Here is a 19,501-nt window from a genome sequence, read left to right on the forward strand (position 1 = left end):
AGGAGACCATGGACTAATCCCTGGCTAATGCACTTACTGGACACTTAGGACCAGGGAATAAACCATCCAAAGTGGATTCAGGAAGATATGAGTTCAAATCCAGCCTAACACACTTTCTGTTTAACCCTAGGAAAATCACTTAACCTTGGCCCAAAATGTGATCTTGAAGAGTCAGATATGACTGAGAAAGCAACAACAACCACAACAAATTTATGTACTACTTCTGTGACTTCATACACAGCATTTCCTCTCAGGGCCTTAGTGTCTTCATCCAAAAAATGAATCAAGCAGACTAGAGATCTTGTAATAGCTCTCAATATCTCAATGATCCATGAATTGTCAAAGGCCAATGTGTGTGAGGTTAGAGAATGTCAGGAATGATCTGACACATGCCACAAGTTGTGAAAGGCACTCTTCTTCCTAGAGAGCTGAATCTCATGCCAACAGCTCAGCCTGGGATGCCCTATAAAAGGTGTCCCTGCCCCTGCCTCCCCACTCACTCTGGTTCTTCAGCAGAGAGCTCCTATCTCCAACTGTCAGCAAGGTGAGTACACGAGAACTCGGAGGGAGGATTGGATCAGTGTGTTCTGTGTTTGAGGAGATGGAAGGAGAATTCAAAGCAAAGGGAGAGAGGAGTGGAAAGGGAGACATCAGAGGAGATAAAGGAAGATGTGTAGAAATGCTGAGGAGGAGGAGGAAAGAGTTCGACTAAATGAGAAGTACAATGGCTGGTAGAGTAGAAGTTGGTACTTTGGGTTTGTTCTAGACTGATGGAGAGTCAGTTTGGATGGGTCCAAAGAACAACTAGAAAAGGGCTTGGAGTCTGTGTCCACTAGGTGGAGAGAAAGAGGAATGATGGATTTTCTGGAAACTTTCTTGAATTGGACTTCAAAAAGTATTCTCAGGATGTCAAGAAATCATTGTCTCTTCTCTAGAATACACAAACCAATAGTTAATATTTAAAACTAGATAACTTTCCTAGTTCTGTGATTCCTAACAGGTAAATAAGCATATATACACAAAGAGACAATAAGGGGCAGAAAGTGACAGAAACAGAGATAGAGAGACAAACAGGTAGAAACAGAAGAAGAAAATATTGATAGTCTCCTGAATTATGTAAAATACATGTGTTCCTTCAACCCAAGTGCATTTTAATATAAGGATTATTTCATTGTCTTTTCATTCGGGACACTAATGTGTTCTAGGCAATATTCACCATCACAATGCAGAACAATTCTAGGTAAAGATCTTAATAATCAATTGTATACATCTGAAAAATTCCTGTATTGTCTTTCAGGTTTACTAAACTCACACAGAGATGTCCTGCCAGCAAAGCCAGCAACAATGCCAGGCCCCGAAGTGCCCACCCAAGTGTCCTCCCAAGTGTCAGACCCCCAAGTGTCCTCCCAAGTGCCCACCCAAGTGTCCACCCAAGTGCCCTCCCCAGGCTCCATGCCCTCCTCCTTCTTGCTGTGGTTCTAGCTCAGGAGGATGCTGTAGCTCTGGGGGATGCTGTGGCTCCAGTTCTGGAGGATGCTGCAGCTCTGGCTCTGGGGGAGGCTGCTGTCTCTTCTCCCACCATCATAGAAGATCCCACAGACACAGACGCCCAAAGTCTGACTGCTGTGACAGTGGCAGTGGGCGCAGCCAGCAGTCTGGAGGCTGCTGTGGGAGCTCTGGAAGCTGCTGTGGAAGCTCTGGGGGCTGCTGTGGTGGCTCCGGGGGCTGCTGCTGATCTGATGCTCCAAGCCAAGAAGAGAAAAAGAGACCATTCATTGACTCTGCTTCCTTTTCTCCTCACTTCTTAGCCTTCTCTGTAACTGCCTGGATTTGAATTGTTTAGATATTTTTAGGGGATGGAGAGAATCAAGGCCTATCATTTTATTTTATCCCAAACCCCCAAAATTCAAACCACTCTCCTCTTCCTCATTTATCCTAAACAACAATAAAGTTTTGGGATTTTGTTCTCCTCAGAGCTGCCTCCTAGTCTTTGTTCTTCACTTTAGGACTTCCTTCAAGGCTCCATTCTTGTTAAAGGACTCACAGATTTTCTTGATTAATGGCTTCAGGGACTGCTCAGGTAGTGATTAGTGGTAGTAGGGCTGAGAGACTGGTTGGAGGTTCCCTTGGTTCATACCCAAGGGGTCACATACAGTGCCTGTGAAGAAATCTATTAATTATAACAACCATCCTTCCCTGAATGGAAAAATGTGCCAAAGCTTGAAATTTTAGGATGGAAAGTATGGGAGCCTCTGACTACATTAACTGGTGAAATAATCAATTTTCATGGTTTTCTTTTAAAAGGTGAAACTTTAATTTGTATATTTTGTCAGTATTTATTAAATTAAATTAATTTTTTTAATTAAAAAATAAAAATTTAGTGTTTTATGGCATAATTAAATAACATGGACTATATTTGGGGGGATCAGGGTTTAAATCTTAGTTAATTTATTTACTGGGCAGTTAGGCAACAGAGTGAATAGAGTGCCGGGACTGCAGTCAGAAAGACCTGAAATCAAATCCAACCTCAGATATTTAGTAGCTTTGTAAACCTGGGCAGGCTACATAATGCTATTTGTCAATTTCCTCATCTGTAAAATGAGGTGGAGCAGGAAATTGTAAATCATTCCAGTATCTTTGCCAATACAACTTCAAATTGGGTCACAAAGAGGCAAACATGAATTGAAAAAGAAGCAAATCTGCTTACCCCTTTTGTGACATGGCACAAGTCATTTGCCTCTCAGGGCATTAGTGCCTTCCTCTATAAAATCACTGAAAGAGACTTGAATTCTTAGCATCCTTCCTGGATCTGAATTATGCATTACTGACATGGCAGTACCTGTGAGGTTGGAGAATGTCAGGAATTATCTGACACATGCCACAAGTTGGGAAAGCCCCTCTTCTTCCTAGAGAGCTGATTCTCATGCCAACAGCTCAGCCTGGGATGCCCTATAGAGGTGTCCCTGACCCTGGCTCCTCACTCACTCTGGTTCTTCAACAGAGAGTTCCTGTCTCCAACTGTCAGCAAGAGGAAGGATTGGAACAGTGTGTTAGAGGAGATGGAAGGAGAATTCAAAGCAAAGGGGGAGAGGAGTGGGAAGGGAGAGATCAGATGAGATAAAGGAAGATGTGTAGAAATGCTGAGGAGAGGAGAAAAGAGTTCATCTAAATGAGAAGTACAATGGCTGGTAAAGAGTAGAAGCTGATACTTTGGGTTTGTTCTAGACTGATGGAGAGTCAGTTTGGATGTGTCCAGAGAACAACTAGAAAGGGATTGGGGTCTGTGTCAACATGGTGGGGAGAAAGAGCAGTGATGGATTTTCTGGAAACTTTCATGAACTAGACTTCAAAAAGTGTTCTCAGTGTTTCAAGAGATTATCCTCTCTCTAGAATGCACAAACCAATAGTTAACTCTGAAGACTAGATAATTTTCCTAGTTTTGTGATTGCTAACATGTATATAAGTATATTTACATGCATATACAGAGACAATAAGAGGGGATAAGAGACAGAGAAAAAATCTTTATGTTTTCTTGAATTGTTGTATTTGTTGTAAAATGCCTGTTGCCTAAATGACCCCTAAATTTCCTCCAAAGTATCCCCCCCAAGTGTCCTCCCAAGTGCCCTCCCCAGGCTCCATGCCCTTCTCTAATTTCTTCTTGCTGTGGTTCTAGCTCTGGAGGATGCTGCATCTCTGGGGGATGCTGTGGCTCCAGTTCTGGAGGTTGCTGCAGCTCTTGATCTGGTTGGTGGCTGCTGCTCTTCTCCCACCATCACAGGAGATCCCACAGTCACAGACGCCCAAAGTCTGATTGCTGTGACAGTGGCAGTAGGCGCAGCCAGCAGTCTAGAGGCTGCTGTGGGAGCTCTGGGGGCTGATGTGGTGGTTCTGGGCGCTGCTGCTGGTCTGGTGCCCCCAGACAAGAAGAAAAGAGTCAATGCTTTGACTGCTTCCTTTTCCCCTCATTCCCTAGCTTCCTCCCTCTCCCCTTGGATTTGAACTGCTTGGATGTTTATAGGGGATAGAGAGATCATGCCCCAATCCTTTAGATTTCCTCAGACTTCCAGAACTCAAAACTTCCTTTTTCCCTCATTTATCGTAAGCAACAATAAAGTTGTTTGTATGGGGGATCATTGGTGTCTCCTGTTCTCTGTTCTTTCCCTTTAGAACTTTCTTCAAGGCTCCCTTCTTTTTAATAGACCCACTGACTTACCTGACTAATGCATTCAGAGGATGTCCCAACAGTGATTGTTGGTGATATGGGCAGGAAGCTGGGCTGAACTTCCCTACATTCAAACCCAAGGGGACACAAGAGGAGTCCATGTTGAAATCAGTTAATTATAACAACCATCCTTCCCTGTAAGGTGAACTTTATCATGGCTCAGTTGCCTCTGGCTCTGAGTTTTTGAGGTAAGACAACACCTGGATCTAGGTGAACAGGACAGAGGCTCCTTAGGTGTGGGAACAACCCTCTGGTTTGGATTAGAAAGTCTCAAAGGATAGAATTGGGTAGGAGGATTCAGGAGGATCTAGGTATTTCTGTTGGATCATTTGATGTTGGGATGGCTAAATGGAATATTAATCTATCCCTCTTTACCCTTTCACTCTTTATATTAGTTCTGGTTGTCTATTTGACCCAGAGCACAGGAATCTCAAATACTAGGTCCCTTTCTTATTCTTTATAAAAGGCTTCTCTTTGGCACTGAACTATCCCTCTTTCCTTTATTATGATCTCCAAATCTGTGAAAAAATTCTGGGCATCTGAGACCCGCAAAGGTCCTTCCAGGGGCCTTCTTCCTCTTATTGAGGTGTTCCCAATTCTGAAACCCAGGGAAACTCTTGAAGGCCTATCTTTTGGATACACTGCAAGACTATCTTTTTGGGTCTCTATTGCCCTACATTTTCCTTAGATCTCCTTATCCTTGGGGTTCTAGCTCAAAGTCATATTTCAGTTGAAAAAAAACAACAACAACATTATAAGATAATTCATTTAATGACTCAGCGTGGCGACAAAGAAATAAAAAAATACACCTTCTCTTCCTTGCAGATAGAGAAGACTTTGGATATGGAATAGGAACTTACTGTGAAACTTGGTTGCCCAGTTAGTTGATTATGCAAAACATTTTTTTCTTTCTTTTTACTTGTCCTAAGGGATAGCTCATTGGGTAGGGGACAGGGGATGGATTCATTTGGATATGAAATGAAGCCAGACACAAGGTACCAAAGTTAAAAGATAAATCCATTCTTTATTATCATGTAACCCTTAATGAAGGTCTGAGTATCCTCATTCTATTGTTCATTCACTATTTGGATCAGGCCCTCCAGAACATCTCCCCTCCCGTGTTCTAGGGGATTCCACTCATTGGGGCTCCTTTGAATTGTAAAATTCTGTGATCTCATGATGCTGTGAAGCCAATAAAGAATTAAGAGCAACATTTTAGTGGAAAATGATGGTATCTTAATTATGCCTTTCAAGTCCTAGGCCCTAAGGCATGTAGGTAGTCCTTTACTACATGCCCACAGCATCAGCCTTGTCCACTAAAGGCTACTTGGGCACTGACTACACTGGAAAGTTGCTCAGAGATTACCTAATCCAATCTTCTCCCTTATAGCCCCTTCTCTCCATGGGATACCACTGAGAGTACTCTATTAGAATAACATCTTAATTGCTTAACTCACAGCTATTATCATTATACTATTATCATTTAAATTTAGATTTTATAATAAATGAGTACAAAAAGCATTTTTTCTTCCTTTTCTTCTTTAATAGGAGAGAGATAAAGAGAGCAAATAACAACTGGGGAGGTTGATTTAATGTAAAAATTAAAATGAAATGTTTTAAACACAAGTATTAATCAAAGTTTCCTGAAGGAAATGGAGCCATTATCATAAGAACCTTCCTATAACCAGAGGAATGACCATTTCTAGAGAAAATGAAGACAACAATAAGGAACCAATGCTCACTAGGGAAGCCAAGACCAGCAGGATGGCTAGATTTAGTGTATGGAGGAGGAGAGTGAGACCAGGCAAACACAAGAAAGGGAAATCCAAAGGTCCCAAACCTTTAGCAAAGAGCTCTCCCACAGATAATGAAGAAGTAGGATTTCTGAGATACTTTAGTAGAGAACAAGTCATTCAAAATTTATTTTGGAAAACAATTCCGAAGCTAACATTGTAGGATTCCTTTACCTGTGTGTCCCCACCCACCTACCGGCTGGCTTGCCAACTCCTACTCTTCTGAATGGGAAGTGCTGAAAGAAAATCTCTGTCTTCACCATAGAAGTATGCCCAGAAAAATGGAGCTGGACAGGTTACCTGGCTCCTTCACACTGACCTCACATCCTCATCTACCTAGCACTTGAATATGAGTTGAGATTGAAAGCACTCGACCTACATGCTCTCCTTTGATCCTCACAACTCTGTGAGGTATCATTATCTCTGTTTCACAGATAAAGCCACTGAGGCAAAGAAAAACCAATAACCTATCCAAATTCACATGGTGAGCAAGTGAGTGATACAGGATGCAACCTAAGGACTTCCTGACTCCCAAATTCAGCCTCTCTCTACTATGCCACATATGCTATATATGATAAGGTCAACCTATCAGCAGAGGGTGAAAAAGATTCATTAAAGTGAACAACTGTTCCTAATTATCCAAACTATGGAATCAGAAGCTTTCTACTTCCTCTAGCCTGGTTTTCTCAACCTCTCCTATTAACAAGTATTTCTATTTATTGAAAGAGCTGCATACCTACTTCTCAGACATTTCCATTCTAGTTCTCCTAAACTCAATAAAGACCTTTACCCAAATAGGAACCAAGGGAATTCTCTTACTCCTAACATCACAGGGACTCAGAGAAACCACAGGAACAATCCTCTTGACTCCAGCTGACAGAATACACTAAATGAGGGCCAACTACTTAACACTTCTCCCAGCTCTACTCCTTCATGGGAGAGGAAGGCACAGGGAGTCTTAGAACTTCCCCAAGGTTCAAAATCATGGACTTTGTATTGTCTGAAATTGTAGTTCACTAGTGAGGTGGAGCCTAGGTGACAATCGAGAGTGGAGCCTTTCCTCCTATCATCATTGTCATTACTGTCTTCATCGTGGGAAGGCACCTCGAATACACAGGCATTCAAATAGTGCTTCCAAGCTGTCAAAACCGGGTCACATCCTTTATCATATCTCATTATCATTAACTTTATCACCACCAACACCATCAGTATTAGGATCATTACTAAAGTCAGCAGAAATACAGTCATGTAGACATATCCACAGGTTTAGCTAACTCATTTTAAATAATAAGATCAAAAAATTCTGTATTTAGAACCAGGACAAAGTTGTGAGGATCTCCAATCCAAGTTCTCATTTTACAGAAAAATTCATTGAGACTCAGAAGAAGTAAATGATTTCAATAAGGTCTCAAGAGATAAAGAGCAGAGCCAGAACTGGAGATCCCTTTACTTTATAGCCAGGGTTTTTACCCAAAGACTAGATTTCATGGCAATCTCCTAAGCTGCTATTTTCAGCAGAGGGTTTCCAGTCTTTACAAGGAACTGTATAATTAGAAAAATTTGGACTCCATCTCCCAGAATCCTTCTCCCTTTGTTTAAGTTAGCGTTGTTATGTTATTGTTTTTAAGTTGAATGTTTTTCCTACCCTTGCTCTCTTTTTTTCCCCACATCTGAGTCTGGGTGAGCTCTCTCTGTTTCTCTAGCCTTTTTGCTACAGGTTTTATTATTAATAAATCTTATAAATATAATACTTGGAGTATTGGATATTAATTTTTAAAATCTACAGAACATGCCTAACTGAAAACATAATCTGGATTTCTTCTTGCTAGAAAAGTTTTCTCAGATCTGCCTTGGCATGGTATAAAGAACAAAATATGGACGTCATGTAGTGGGACCATGGTGTAATCACTGACTAATCCACTTACTGGTTGTCTGGTTGGCAGGATGAATAGAGTGCCAGGCCTGAAGTCAGGAAGACCTGAGTTCAAACTAACTATTTGACCCTGAAGAAATCACCTTATCCTGTGTGCCTCAAATCCTTTATCTGTAAAATGTGCAGGAGAAGGAAATTAACCACTGCAGTATCTTTACAAAGAAAACCAACTGAACTGAAACAATTGAACAACATCAAGAATTCCAGGTAGTAGGGGCTACTAGGGGGCTTGGTGGATTGAGAGACAAGCCCAGAGATGGAACGTCCTGGATTTAAATCTAACCTCAACTACTTCCAGCTGTGTGATTCTGAGCACGTCACTTAACCCCCATTGCCTAACCCTTACCACTTTTTTGCCTTAGAACCAATATATAATACGTATTCTAAAATGGAAGGTAAGGGTTAAAAAAGAATTCCACTTACTTCTGTAGCATTACACAAGGCATTTGCCTCTCCATGACTCAGCTACATCTATAAAATGAAGGAACTAGACTAAAGGTCTTCTAACATCCTTTCACATCATAATCATCCGTGTGTTGACATAAGTCAGTGCACATGAGGTTAGAGAATGTCAGGAATTGTCTGAAACATGCCATGGATCAAGAAGGACACTCTTCCTTCTAGATAGCTAGGTCTTATGCCAACAGCTCACCCTGGGATGCCCTATAAAGGGTGTCCCTACCCCTGGCTCTTTACTCACTCTGGTTCTTCAGCAGAGAGTTCCTGTTTATGTCTGTGTTCAGGGTAAGTTCTACATGAGAGCCCAGGGGAGCCTTGGAGCAGGGTGTTGGGAAAGGGGGAAGGAAAATACAAAGCAGGGGAGAGATATATGGGGAGGGAGAGAGCAGAGTGGTTGAGAAAGAGTTAAACTCATTGAGAAGTAAAGTGCTAGTAAAGAATAGATGATTGTACTTTGAATGTGATCAAGACTGATGTCGAATCATTTTAAATTTTCCAAGAAAACACTCAGAAAGGGGTCTGGTGTCTGTGATGGGTAGAGGAAGGATGAGCAATGATCTAAGTTTCTGGAAACTCTCATGAATTGAAATTCAAAAGGTGTCCTCAGTATGTTGATGGAATTCATCCCGTTTCTTCTCTTGGACACATGTACCACTACATAAATTTAAGATTCAATATAATTTTCCAAGTTCTGAAATCCCCAATAAGTATATATATATATATATATATATATATATATAGAGAGAGAGAGAGAGAGAGAGAGAGACAAAGAAAGGGAAAGAGTCAGAAAGTAAGACCAACAGAGACAGAAACAAACATGGAGAAAGAAAGAGAATATGCTAAAAGACTGAATCAATATAAAATGTATGTTTCCTCAACTCAAATTCTAATCTCTATGCATTTTAATACCAGAATTTTTTTTATTGTGTCTTTTCTTTCTGGATACTAATGTGTTCTAGGTAAAATTGTCTATTATACTGTGGATAAGTCCCAGTGAAAGAAAGCTAATAATGTTTGATTTCATACAATGGGAAAACCCCTATATTGTCTTTCAGGTTTACTGAACTTCCACAGAGATGTCCTACCAGCAAAGTCAGCAACAATGGCAGGCTACTAAGTGTCCACCCAAGTGTCCCCCCAAATGCCCTCCCAAGTGCCCTCCCCAGGCTCCATGCCCTCCTCCAGTCTCTTCCTGCTGTGGTTCTAGCTGTAGAGGATGCTGTAGCTTGTGGGGAATGCAGTGGATCTAGCAGCTCTAGCTCAAGGGATGGCTGCTGCCTTTTCTCCCACCATCACAGGTGCAGGCACCAGATGTCTGACTGCTGTGACAATGTTAGTGGGTTCATCCAGCAGTCTGAATACTGTTGTAATGGCTCTGGAAGCTGCTGTGGTGCCTCTGGGGGCTTCTACTGATCTGATGCCCCAACCTAAGAAGAGAAGAAGAAACCTTTCATTGACTCTTCCCCTTTTTCTCCTCACTCCTTAGCTTCTTCCCTCTCCCCCTGGATTTGAACTATTAAGATGTTCCTAGGGGATGGAGAAAATCATGGCCTATCACTAAATTTTATCCCAATTCTCTTTCCCAATTGAAGTTATTCTTGTCTTCTTCATTTATACTAAGAAGCAATAAAGTTTAGTTATTTCTTCTACTCATGATTGTCTCCCATTCTCTGCTCTTTCTCTTTGTAACTTAGTTCAAGGTTCCTCTCTTATAAAAAAGACCCACACACTTTCCTAATCAATACATTCAAGGATAGCCCAAGCAGAGATTATTGATATTAGGGCGAGGAAACTGAGGTAAAGTTCTCTTCATTCAGACTCAAGGGGACACATCGAGTATCTGTGTAGAGATCAGTTAATTATGACAATCATCCTTCCTTGAAGGGCAAAAGGTCCCACCACATAGGTGCTTCTGGCTCCGAGTTACTGAGGAAAAGCAAAGGCTCAAGCCCAGTTGAAAAGAAAAGAGACTATGAAGGTATAGAAACAATCCTCTACTTGGAGTAGAAAGTCTCAAGAGACATGGAAAGATTCAGGAAGATTTCACCCGGCTAAATAATACATGATCTGTCCCTATTTACCTTTTCCCCATCTAGAGTGGTTCTGGGTGGCTGTTTGACTCAAGACTCAAGCTTATCGAATACTGTTCACCTTTCTTAGTCTTTACAAAAGCCATCTCTGACCCTGAGCTGTCCCTCTTTCATTGGTTAGTCCCCAAATCTCATTAAAAAAAAACCTAGTATTTCTGAGACCTGCTATGGTCTTTTCGGGACTCTCCTTCTTGCTGGGATGCTTCCAAATTCAGAGCCCAAGGACAACCCCCAAGTCCTGTCTGTAGGCTCCATTACCAGTCTACCTTTTTGAATTTTGTCATATGTTTTCTGGACCTCTATTAGCCTTTTCCCTTTTTCTCAAATCTCCATATCCCAGAGGTTCTACCTCAAAATTATATTTCAGCTGCAATAACAATGTTATAATTCATTTAATGATGAAACTTGTTTAGCAAAAAAAAATGAGAAAATGATGGGAGCTGTCAGACCACGATGTCTTGACACAGTCACTCATGGAAACCAAGAGGTCACAAAGTGGCTCCTTGGCAGGATGGAATTATCCATTCAGCCCCCTCTGTATGATTTCTCTCACCAACATCCCTTACTAATGGAATTGACATGATTATTGTTCTCTCCTTAGTCTCAGAAGGAATAATATGAGAGCAAAATACTTGCACACTATTTCCCCAAATACTACCAAAAGATAAAACTTACAAAACCAAACCCAAAAGACTATCATGGGTTAACTTTTGCTTAGGTACATAATTCCCATCAAAAGCTGTGCCCACAAGCTGTGCCCAGAAACCCCCTACTCCCATGCTTCAAAACTTATTCTCCTAAGCCAGTACATAAATCATTCATGAGGAGAGACCTGTAGAAAATGCTTTAGTACACCATGCCTCATCATGCCTCAGTGACTTGATTTACTTACCAAAACCCTTCCTGGAAACCTCCCCTACAAACTCTGAAAAATGATTAGTACCCCTTTGATCCCTCCATTTGATTGTTGATTGTCTCTAGAATTTCTGATTGATAATCTATTTTTATTAAAGGTAATAACTGATTTTCCTTGATTGTCTGTAAGTTCAAGCTCCTCACAGGCTAAAGAGAAAATTAAGCCACCTGTGACAAAATCATTTATCTTGTGCAAAACCTTTGTGTATGCTGTCAGAATCAATAGTTACAATATAAGTCTATAGAATGATCTCAGAATGTTAATAAAATGAATTGTTAAAAGTTAATGTATCACTTATCCAATTATCTTTATCTGAACATATATATTGAATAATGTAGCTGTGTGCCAAGAAAATGGGTATAAAAATAAAAGCTAAACCTGGGCATGGTGAAGCAGCCATTCCATGCAGAGCCTTGCCCCAGGCAGATACATATACACAGCTGCCTTCTGTCATTCTTTTCCACCTTGCTATCACACTTGGCTGAGAACCCTGAAGCTGTGAGCTAGGCAGGGATTCCCAGCTAGGTAAGCCACTCCCCCCACCCAACAAAAAGGCTTTCTCCAAACTTAGGTGGCTAGGATCCCACCCAGAATTAGGGTCATGACCTCCCCTGTCAGAAGCATAGGGAATGGGGTGGGTAATTCAAAACTTAAATTAAAAAGGATGCCATGGGACACAGGGAATCTAAAAAAGAAAGCTATTCACTGAAATATTAAACACAGTTTTCAGAAAAGGGGAGTAAAAGAAAGAAAAGTAAGCAAGTCACAGCTGGCTAGGTTCTTGGATCTTATTCAAATCTGTAGTCCATGGTTCTTCAATGAAGGGACAGTAGATTGGGACACAGAATTAAAAATTGACCTTGATCTAAAATCTTATAACAATTCCAATTGGGGCTCTCCCATTCGGGTTAGGCAGCCATCGACAACCCCTCCACTTGAGGAAGGAAGGAGTAAATGGACAGGAATGAGGGGTCCCCCTCCTCCTCCACCTTCAAGAACCCCAGATCCTCAGCTCTAACAAAGAGGAGCTCATCTTTCAATCCTTTGTCACCCACCTTTTCAAATGTTTATGCTTAAGACTCATGGAGTCTAAAATCTTTCTTCACTTCTCCCAAGTTTTAGAGAGATAGTACCTTGGAAAAAAGCAAGATGTATTTTTTTCATTCCTTCTTCCTTTTTTTCTACCTCAAGATCCTGAGTAAACACCTTAATTTTTAAAAGCATGCTTCCCTTAGTCTGTGTTTAATGTTTGTCTTATAAGTCTATGTGTGTCCATGTTACAAGTCTTGTTTGGGGGTTTTTCTAATTGGGCATTCACAAATTGTGATCAGAGTCCACCAAAAAGAGGTAATTTATTTCGGCCTCTAAACTTGACAGACTGTTCCATAAATCTTCTTTCTCTTTATTTTGGAAAGGAACCATCCAGGTTTTTCTCTTCCTTGCAAATATGGAGGACTTCTGTTGTGGAAAAAAGAATATACTGTCAGACTCAGTTGGCCTGTTTGTTGATTTCACAAAACTTTTTTTATTCTTTTTTCTAAGAAATAGCTCATTGAGTAGGGGTCAGGAGAAGGAATCATTTGGATAAGAAGCTGAAGTCAAATAAAATATACCAAAGTTTGCTCAGTGGATTGAGAGCCAGGCCAAGAGACAGGAGGTCCTAGGTTCAAATCTGACCTCAGACACTTCCCAGCTGTGTGACCCTGGGACACTTAACCCCTATTGCCTAGCCCTTACCACTCTTCTGCCTTGGAGCCAATACACAATATTGCCTCCAAGACAGAAGGTAAGGGTTTTAAAAAAATATATACCAAAGTTTAAAAATGAGTCAAATCTTTATTATGATGTGGTAGTAATCTCTCAGTAACCGAGAATGACAATTGTCTTTGTGCATTTTGCACAGACACTTATGCATGAAAGAGATTTAAGTGGAAGAGTCAGTGCACAGAGCCAGTCCCACTCTCTCGGCATTGGAAGCCTGGGCCCATTGGCATGAAATGTCATTACATCTGGAGACTTCCTCAGCTGCATTGGATGGTCATGTTGTCTTTTGTGCTCCAACATGCCCTAAGCACTCCACAGTGCTTTGCTGCGTCGCCATCTCAGCCATTGAACCTTCTTATCGCCATCTCAGCCATTGAACCTTCTTATTGGTTTCTTCCGCCTGTTCTGCCGAAGCAGTCTTCACATGCTGGGTGAGCAAAGCCCTGGTTCACCAGGGGTCGACGACCCAATGGCTACCCTCACAAGGTTTAGCCGGCCCATCGAAGCCGTTGCCTGGGGTGTGGCCGCTGCCGCATGCTAGCAGCTACTGGAAGCCACAAATGAGAGCTGGGTGTCAGGTGGGGGTCAGAGGCTGGAGAGCTGCCCTAGGAGGGCACGACAAGCCCTCCAAACCAGAGATACTACCCCTCCCTGAACACCTCATGTGGCCCATACTAATTATCTAGGGATCCTCAATTCAGTTCTCACTCCTACTGATGAGTCAGATCCTCCAAAGCAAGGTTACCTATCCCCTACTGTGTCCTAAGGGCACAAGGGCACCTCTAAGGGGTGCCAGGCATCTTTCTCTAATACTGTTTACTTAATACCCCATTTCAGTACATCTTCAAAATAATACCAGTCGCTCAAAATAATACCTTCCTTTGATCACTGATGCTTTCCAGCAATTAATACCACAGTATTATTTAATAAATTAACATAAATGACCTTTTACAAAAGGATTTAATGAGAACATATAGCTAGAGGCAGCTAGATGGTACAGTAGAGGCCTGGAGTCAAGAAAACTCATCTTGCTGAGTTCAAATCTGGCCCTAGACATTCATTTGCTGTGTGACCCTTGGTATATCACTTAGCCCTGTTTGCTTCAGTTTTCCATTTCATAAAATGAGTTGGAGAAGGAAATTGCAAACCACGTCAAAATCTTTGTCAAGAAAATCACAAATGGGGTCAAGAAAAGTCAGGGAGGGTTAGTATCTCTGGTATGGAGGGCTTGTCGTGCCCTCCTAGGGCAACTCTCCAGCCTCTGACCCCCACCTGACACCCAGCTCTCACTTGTGGCTCCTAGTGAAACATGTGAACAACAACAAATTAATAGAAACATAAACTTTTCTCCCAACCCCACCGACTGGAGACACATTTATCCCTATAATCCCTGTGAAGAGAAAGGACATACCTTTAAAGCAGTTGCTACAAAGTATTCACTCCCACCAAACTCATTTCCAAGTGTAACACAGTGGATAAATGAATTCCCTTAGAGCTTCCTTGCATACCCTGGCAAACTCTGATAAGCAGGACTTTGCTCTTCTGTAGGCACAGCTGTCTACAAAATCTATCATGGATGACATCTCCACTGCAGAGTGTTTGCCAAGAAAATCCCAACTGGGGTTACAAAGAGTCTGACAGTGCTGAAACAACTGAATAACAACAATAAATTACTTTTCTTCCCAATCCCAACATCTGGAAGCCCACTCATCCCTGTAACCCCTGGTGAAGAGAAAAGACTATCCTTAAAGTAGTTGTTACGAAATATTCACCCTGAGCAAACTCGCTTCTAAGTGTAACACAGTTGATGAATGTATTGCTGTTCCTCCCTTATGGCTTCCTTGGATACCCTGGTAAACTGAGGAAAGGACTTTGCTCTTTGCTCTTTGTCTACAAAGTCTAGCATGGACTATGGCTCCTAGAACTCTGGTGGTTTTCTCTCCAGAGCTTTTGAAATTCATACAATCATGACCAAAGTGCCAAATTCCTTCACTAAGAGCAGGAACAAAAAGTAAATGTAAAGAAAGAGATAAGAACAAATAGATCTTCATGTTCTTGAACCATACCAGAGTAGGGAAAAAGGCCTCTTTCTCTACCCGTACTCTGGAATTGTTCCTGACTTTCACATTTGAACACAGGTAGGCAGAAAAGAAGGATAAATCATCATTTAATGCCTTTGTAAGCATCACCAATTCATGGTACAATATCCAGTCAAACATTATTCTCCTTTAGGTGATGAAACCACCTGGAAATAATACCTGAAGTTCATGTGAGGACAACATCAGGAAAAGAAAGGTGATCCTGGGCAGGTCCCTTAATGTTTATCAGCCTCTGTTTCTTCTACTGTAAAACAGGAATAATAATGGTAGCTACCTATCAGATTGGTTATGGAAATCAATGGAGATCATATTTGTGAAGCACTTAGCACAGTTCCTGGCTCAGAGTAGTACTTAATAGATGCTTATTTCTTTAGGAAACCTTCTGTGAATATTTATAACTGGACTCTCAATGGCCATTCCCAGTCCCTGGTTACAATTATAAAACAATGATCACATACACTTGATTATAGTAAAATAAACTACTAATTTTAAATTATTGTTCATTTTAATTTTCCTCATGTATTTGAAATTTATTATTAGCAATCAATCAGTAGACATTTATTTATTAAGCATCTACTCTGTCCTAGTCACTGTGTGAAGTGCCTATAACAATAACAATAGTAGTAGTTAGCATCTCAATAGGGCTTTTAGGTTTGCAAATTCTTTTACATGTATCATCTCATTTGAACCTCTGGTTAACCCCATTAGTTAGGTGCTAGCAATTTACAGAAGAGAAAACTGAGGCTGAGAAATCCTAAGTGCCTTGTCCAAGGTGACACAGCTAATAAGTACCTAAAGGAGAATTGGAACTCAGACCTTTTAAATTCCAAGTCTTTGACTCTATCCACTGTGCCAACTTACTGCCTAACAGGAACATATAAATGACAACCATGGAACTATGGTTCCAAAGTAATTTCCTTTCTAAAATTTGATGAAGTTTGTAGAATCTACATACTACATAAATACATATATGTAGATTCTACATACTTCATCTAATAGAAAGGAAATCACTTTGGAACATATTACATTGTAGAATTTATGTAGAAATTACATTGTAGAATATGTTATCACAGATAAGGAAACTGAAGCCTGGAGACAGCAAATGAACGTAACAGATACCGTCAGAAATCCATATTTAAATCTAGGTCTTCCAAATCCAAATCCAGAACAAATTCAACACCCCAAGGTAAAGCTTTCCTCTAAAAATATCACATGCCAAAAGGTGGAATTGTAACTGGATAATCACCAGTTTATATGGTATAGAAGAAATTCTTTTTGTTATAAATTGGCCAGCATGATCAATGGGACCCCATTGAACGGTAACATGCTATGATCCCATGATGACCTGAAGTTAATGCAGAGTTGAGAAAAACATTTTTGTGGAAAATGGTGATATCTTAATTATAAACTTCATATCCTAGCCACTGCGATAGCTAGCTCGCCAATCCTTTGCTACATGCCCATAGCATTAACCCTGGCCAGGAAGGGTTGCTTGGGGAATAACACTGCTGGAAGGTTGCACAGAGGTGAGCCCATTCAACAAAAACAAGGGGAAACCCCTCACTTTTGACATTCTAGGGACACAGAGAAACCTCCTGAACTATCCTCTTGCTTCCAAACTAACAGAATGCACTAAATATGACCTAACCACTGAATCTTTCCACCCCACCCTCAGCCATAGTCTATCATGAAGAGAAGAAAAGTCCTAAGACTTCTCTAAGGTTTGTATTGACTGTCTACAATTATAGTTGACTAGTGGGGTGGGGACTAGGTGACAAGTAGGACTGGATCCTTCTTGATATCATCATTGTCATTGCTATCTTCTTCATCATTGAAAGGCATCCAGAGTAATCCAACATTCAAATTATGCTTTCAACCCAGTTACATCCTTTATCACATCTGATCATGATTCCCTTTACCTTCATAATCATTATCAGTATTGGCATCATTATTGAAGTCAGTAGGAATACAGGAAATTACACAGAGATACCCATAAGTATAATTCACTTACAATAATAAGATAGTATACTAATTTCAGAATCAAAAGAGATCAGAGGTCATCTAATCCACACTCCCATTTTACAGGTGGACACATTGAGTCTATGAATGTAAATGATTTCTACAAGGTCTCACAGGCAATAAATAGCAGAGCCAAGATTCTTAACCAGATCCCCTGACTTTGTCTGCAGGACTTTTGCCAAGGTATCACGCAACATTAAATGTAAAAACAAAAGTAAAGCAAAACTTTAAAATTGATCCCGGTCTTAGTGATCAAGGGAAGCTGTTTTCTTAAGGAGTCAGACTATAAATCCTTTTAAATAGAAGACCTTTTTTTTCAATGATATTTCATTTTCCCAATTAAATGTAATAATGATTTTCAACATACTTTTTCCAAAATTATGAGATTCAAATTGTCATCCTCCCTCTTTTCCCTCTCCTCTCTCAGAAATGGTAAGCAATTTGATCTGGATTATACATATATTATCATGCAAAACATACTTCCATATTGGTCATTTTTATAAGAGAAAACTCACATAAAACCAAACTCTCCCAATAAAACTATAAATAAACTAAATGTGAAAGATAGTATGCTTTGATCTGCATCTGACCCTAACAGTTCTTTTTATGGAGGGGGACAGCATCCTCAGAATTGGGGAGGATCCTTTTGTAATTAAAATAATCTTCCTTTTTCAGATTCAGTGTACATAACTGGCAAATTTAGGTTTTTGAAGACCAGGTTGCCTTAAAATCCATGCTCCCTACCCCTAACAAGTCCAAATATAGTCACGTCTCTGGCTTCTGGATATTAACTCAGTCTCTATTCATAGGGCTGCCAGATAGTTTATTTGATTCAAAAATGCTATTTGAGAACCATCTATACATACATAAATTAAAATCAACTTAGGGTTTGGGAAGGTAATGTGTTATAATGAAAGAAGGTAATAAAAAAAGAAATAATTAGGAAACACATAAAGATGACATAAAGATGATACCAATGGGGACAAAAACAGATAATATATTACTTTAAAAGTAAAGTAAAATTCATTTCAAACCTGCCCCCATCAGAAAGTACCTCATCCATGCAGATGCTTCTGGTGACTATACATAGACATTCCATAGCATGGATTGTTGTATGCCTCTTATGTTATTTACCTTATCTTACAATGAATTGCAGTTAATTGTGAATTTCTTATCTCTCTTTTTTAAACCCTTACCTTACATTTAAAAATATTGTATATACTGTATATTGGTTCCAAGGCAAAAGAGTGATAAGGACTAGGCAATACCGATTAAGTGACTTGCCCAGGGTCACACAGCTAGGAAGTATCTGAGGCCAAATTTGAACCTAGGACATCCCATCTCTAGGCCTGGCTCTCAATCCACTGAACCACCCAGCTGCCCCCTAAATTTCTCATCACTTGATACCATTACAGATTCTGGGATGAAATCCTGCCCCAGATGTTTCTTAACAAAAATGTTATTGAAGACAGGACTGTGTCTCATGCACCTTTTGTTCTTCTCAGAAGCTATTAGCAGAGAATTTTGTTCTCAGATAATTGCTAAATGAATGAATTTTGGATGAATAAATGGGTGGATGAATGGATAGATGGTTGAATGGATGGCTACTTACATGCACTCTATGGGTTGTCTTATAAAAAAGGGATGTTAAGGGTTTGGGGAGGTGTGTCTTAGACCGAGGAGAGAGATATGGGAAAGCAAGTTTGAAGATCTCTGTTCAGGAGTGGTGGTGTAGAGGAGTGGAGGTAAAATAAGTCTGGATGGAGCTAAGGAAAAAGTGAAATTATTCCAGGAGACAATCCTGGGGTTTTAGCAGTAAAATGAAAGATCTTAGAGTTGATATGTTATCTAGTTCCTTCTTGTACAGATGAGGAATCTGAGCCTGATAAGTTAAAGTGACTTACCCTAATGCACAAAGGTAGTAAGAGGGATAAGGGAGCATCAGGATTTGAACTGAGACTCTGACTTCAACCTCACTGATCTTTCCACTTTCCTACTTTGCATCTCATACAGGACAACAGGGCATGGAGCCACGTGGAAATTTCTTAAAGTAGACAGAGGCTTAGTGACTGAAGCCCAGAGCTTTTACCCAATGACTAAACTTAATGGCAATTCCTTAAACTACTATTTGAACAGAGTAACCAGTCTTTCCAAATAATATGCCTAATTGAAAAGCACTATCTGTGTCCCCTCTTATAAGAGAAGT

General features: G+C 40.4%; 2 protein-coding genes across 2 annotated transcripts; both read left to right on the top strand.

Moving 5' to 3' along the window:
• Positions 1–389: 389 nt before the first annotated feature.
• On the top strand, positions 390–2,241 carry LOC103106382 (uncharacterized). The gene is made up of 2 exons (XM_007485649.2): positions 390–544; positions 1,298–2,241. Exons 1-2 carry the CDS (start codon positions 390–392, stop codon positions 1,806–1,808), a joined length of 666 nt encoding a protein of 221 aa, XP_007485711.2. The 3' UTR covers positions 1,809–2,241.
• A 634-nt stretch (positions 2,242–2,875) lies between these two features.
• On the top strand, positions 2,876–10,295 carry LOC107651210 (uncharacterized). The gene is made up of 4 exons (XM_016429706.2): positions 2,876–3,020; positions 3,674–3,904; positions 8,620–8,692; positions 9,463–10,295. The coding sequence occupies exons 1-4, from the start codon at positions 2,876–2,878 to the stop codon at positions 9,818–9,820; spliced, it is 807 nt and encodes a 268-aa protein (XP_016285192.2). The 3' UTR covers positions 9,821–10,295.
• Positions 10,296–19,501: the final 9,206 nt, after the last annotated feature.

This window comes from Monodelphis domestica, chromosome 2 (assembly GCF_027887165.1).
Source record: "Monodelphis domestica isolate mMonDom1 chromosome 2, mMonDom1.pri, whole genome shotgun sequence".
NCBI lineage: Eukaryota > Metazoa > Chordata > Mammalia > Didelphimorphia > Didelphidae > Monodelphis > Monodelphis domestica.

Coding starts and splice junctions, on each gene's coding strand:
- LOC103106382 (XM_007485649.2), top strand. CDS start 390: ATGCCACAAGTTGTGAAAGGCACTCTTCTTCCTAGAGAGCTGAATCTC. Junction 545..1,297: donor TATCTCCAACTGTCAGCAAG/GTGAGTACACGA, acceptor ATTGTCTTTCAG/GTTTACTAAACTCACACAGA.
- LOC107651210 (XM_016429706.2), top strand. CDS start 2,876: ATGCCACAAGTTGGGAAAGCCCCTCTTCTTCCTAGAGAGCTGATTCTC. Junction 3,905..8,619: donor GGTTCTGGGCGCTGCTGCTG/GTCTGGTGCCCC, acceptor TGCCCTATAAAG/GGTGTCCCTACCCCTGGCTC. Junction 8,693..9,462: donor TGTTTATGTCTGTGTTCAGG/GTAAGTTCTACA, acceptor ATTGTCTTTCAG/GTTTACTGAACTTCCACAGA.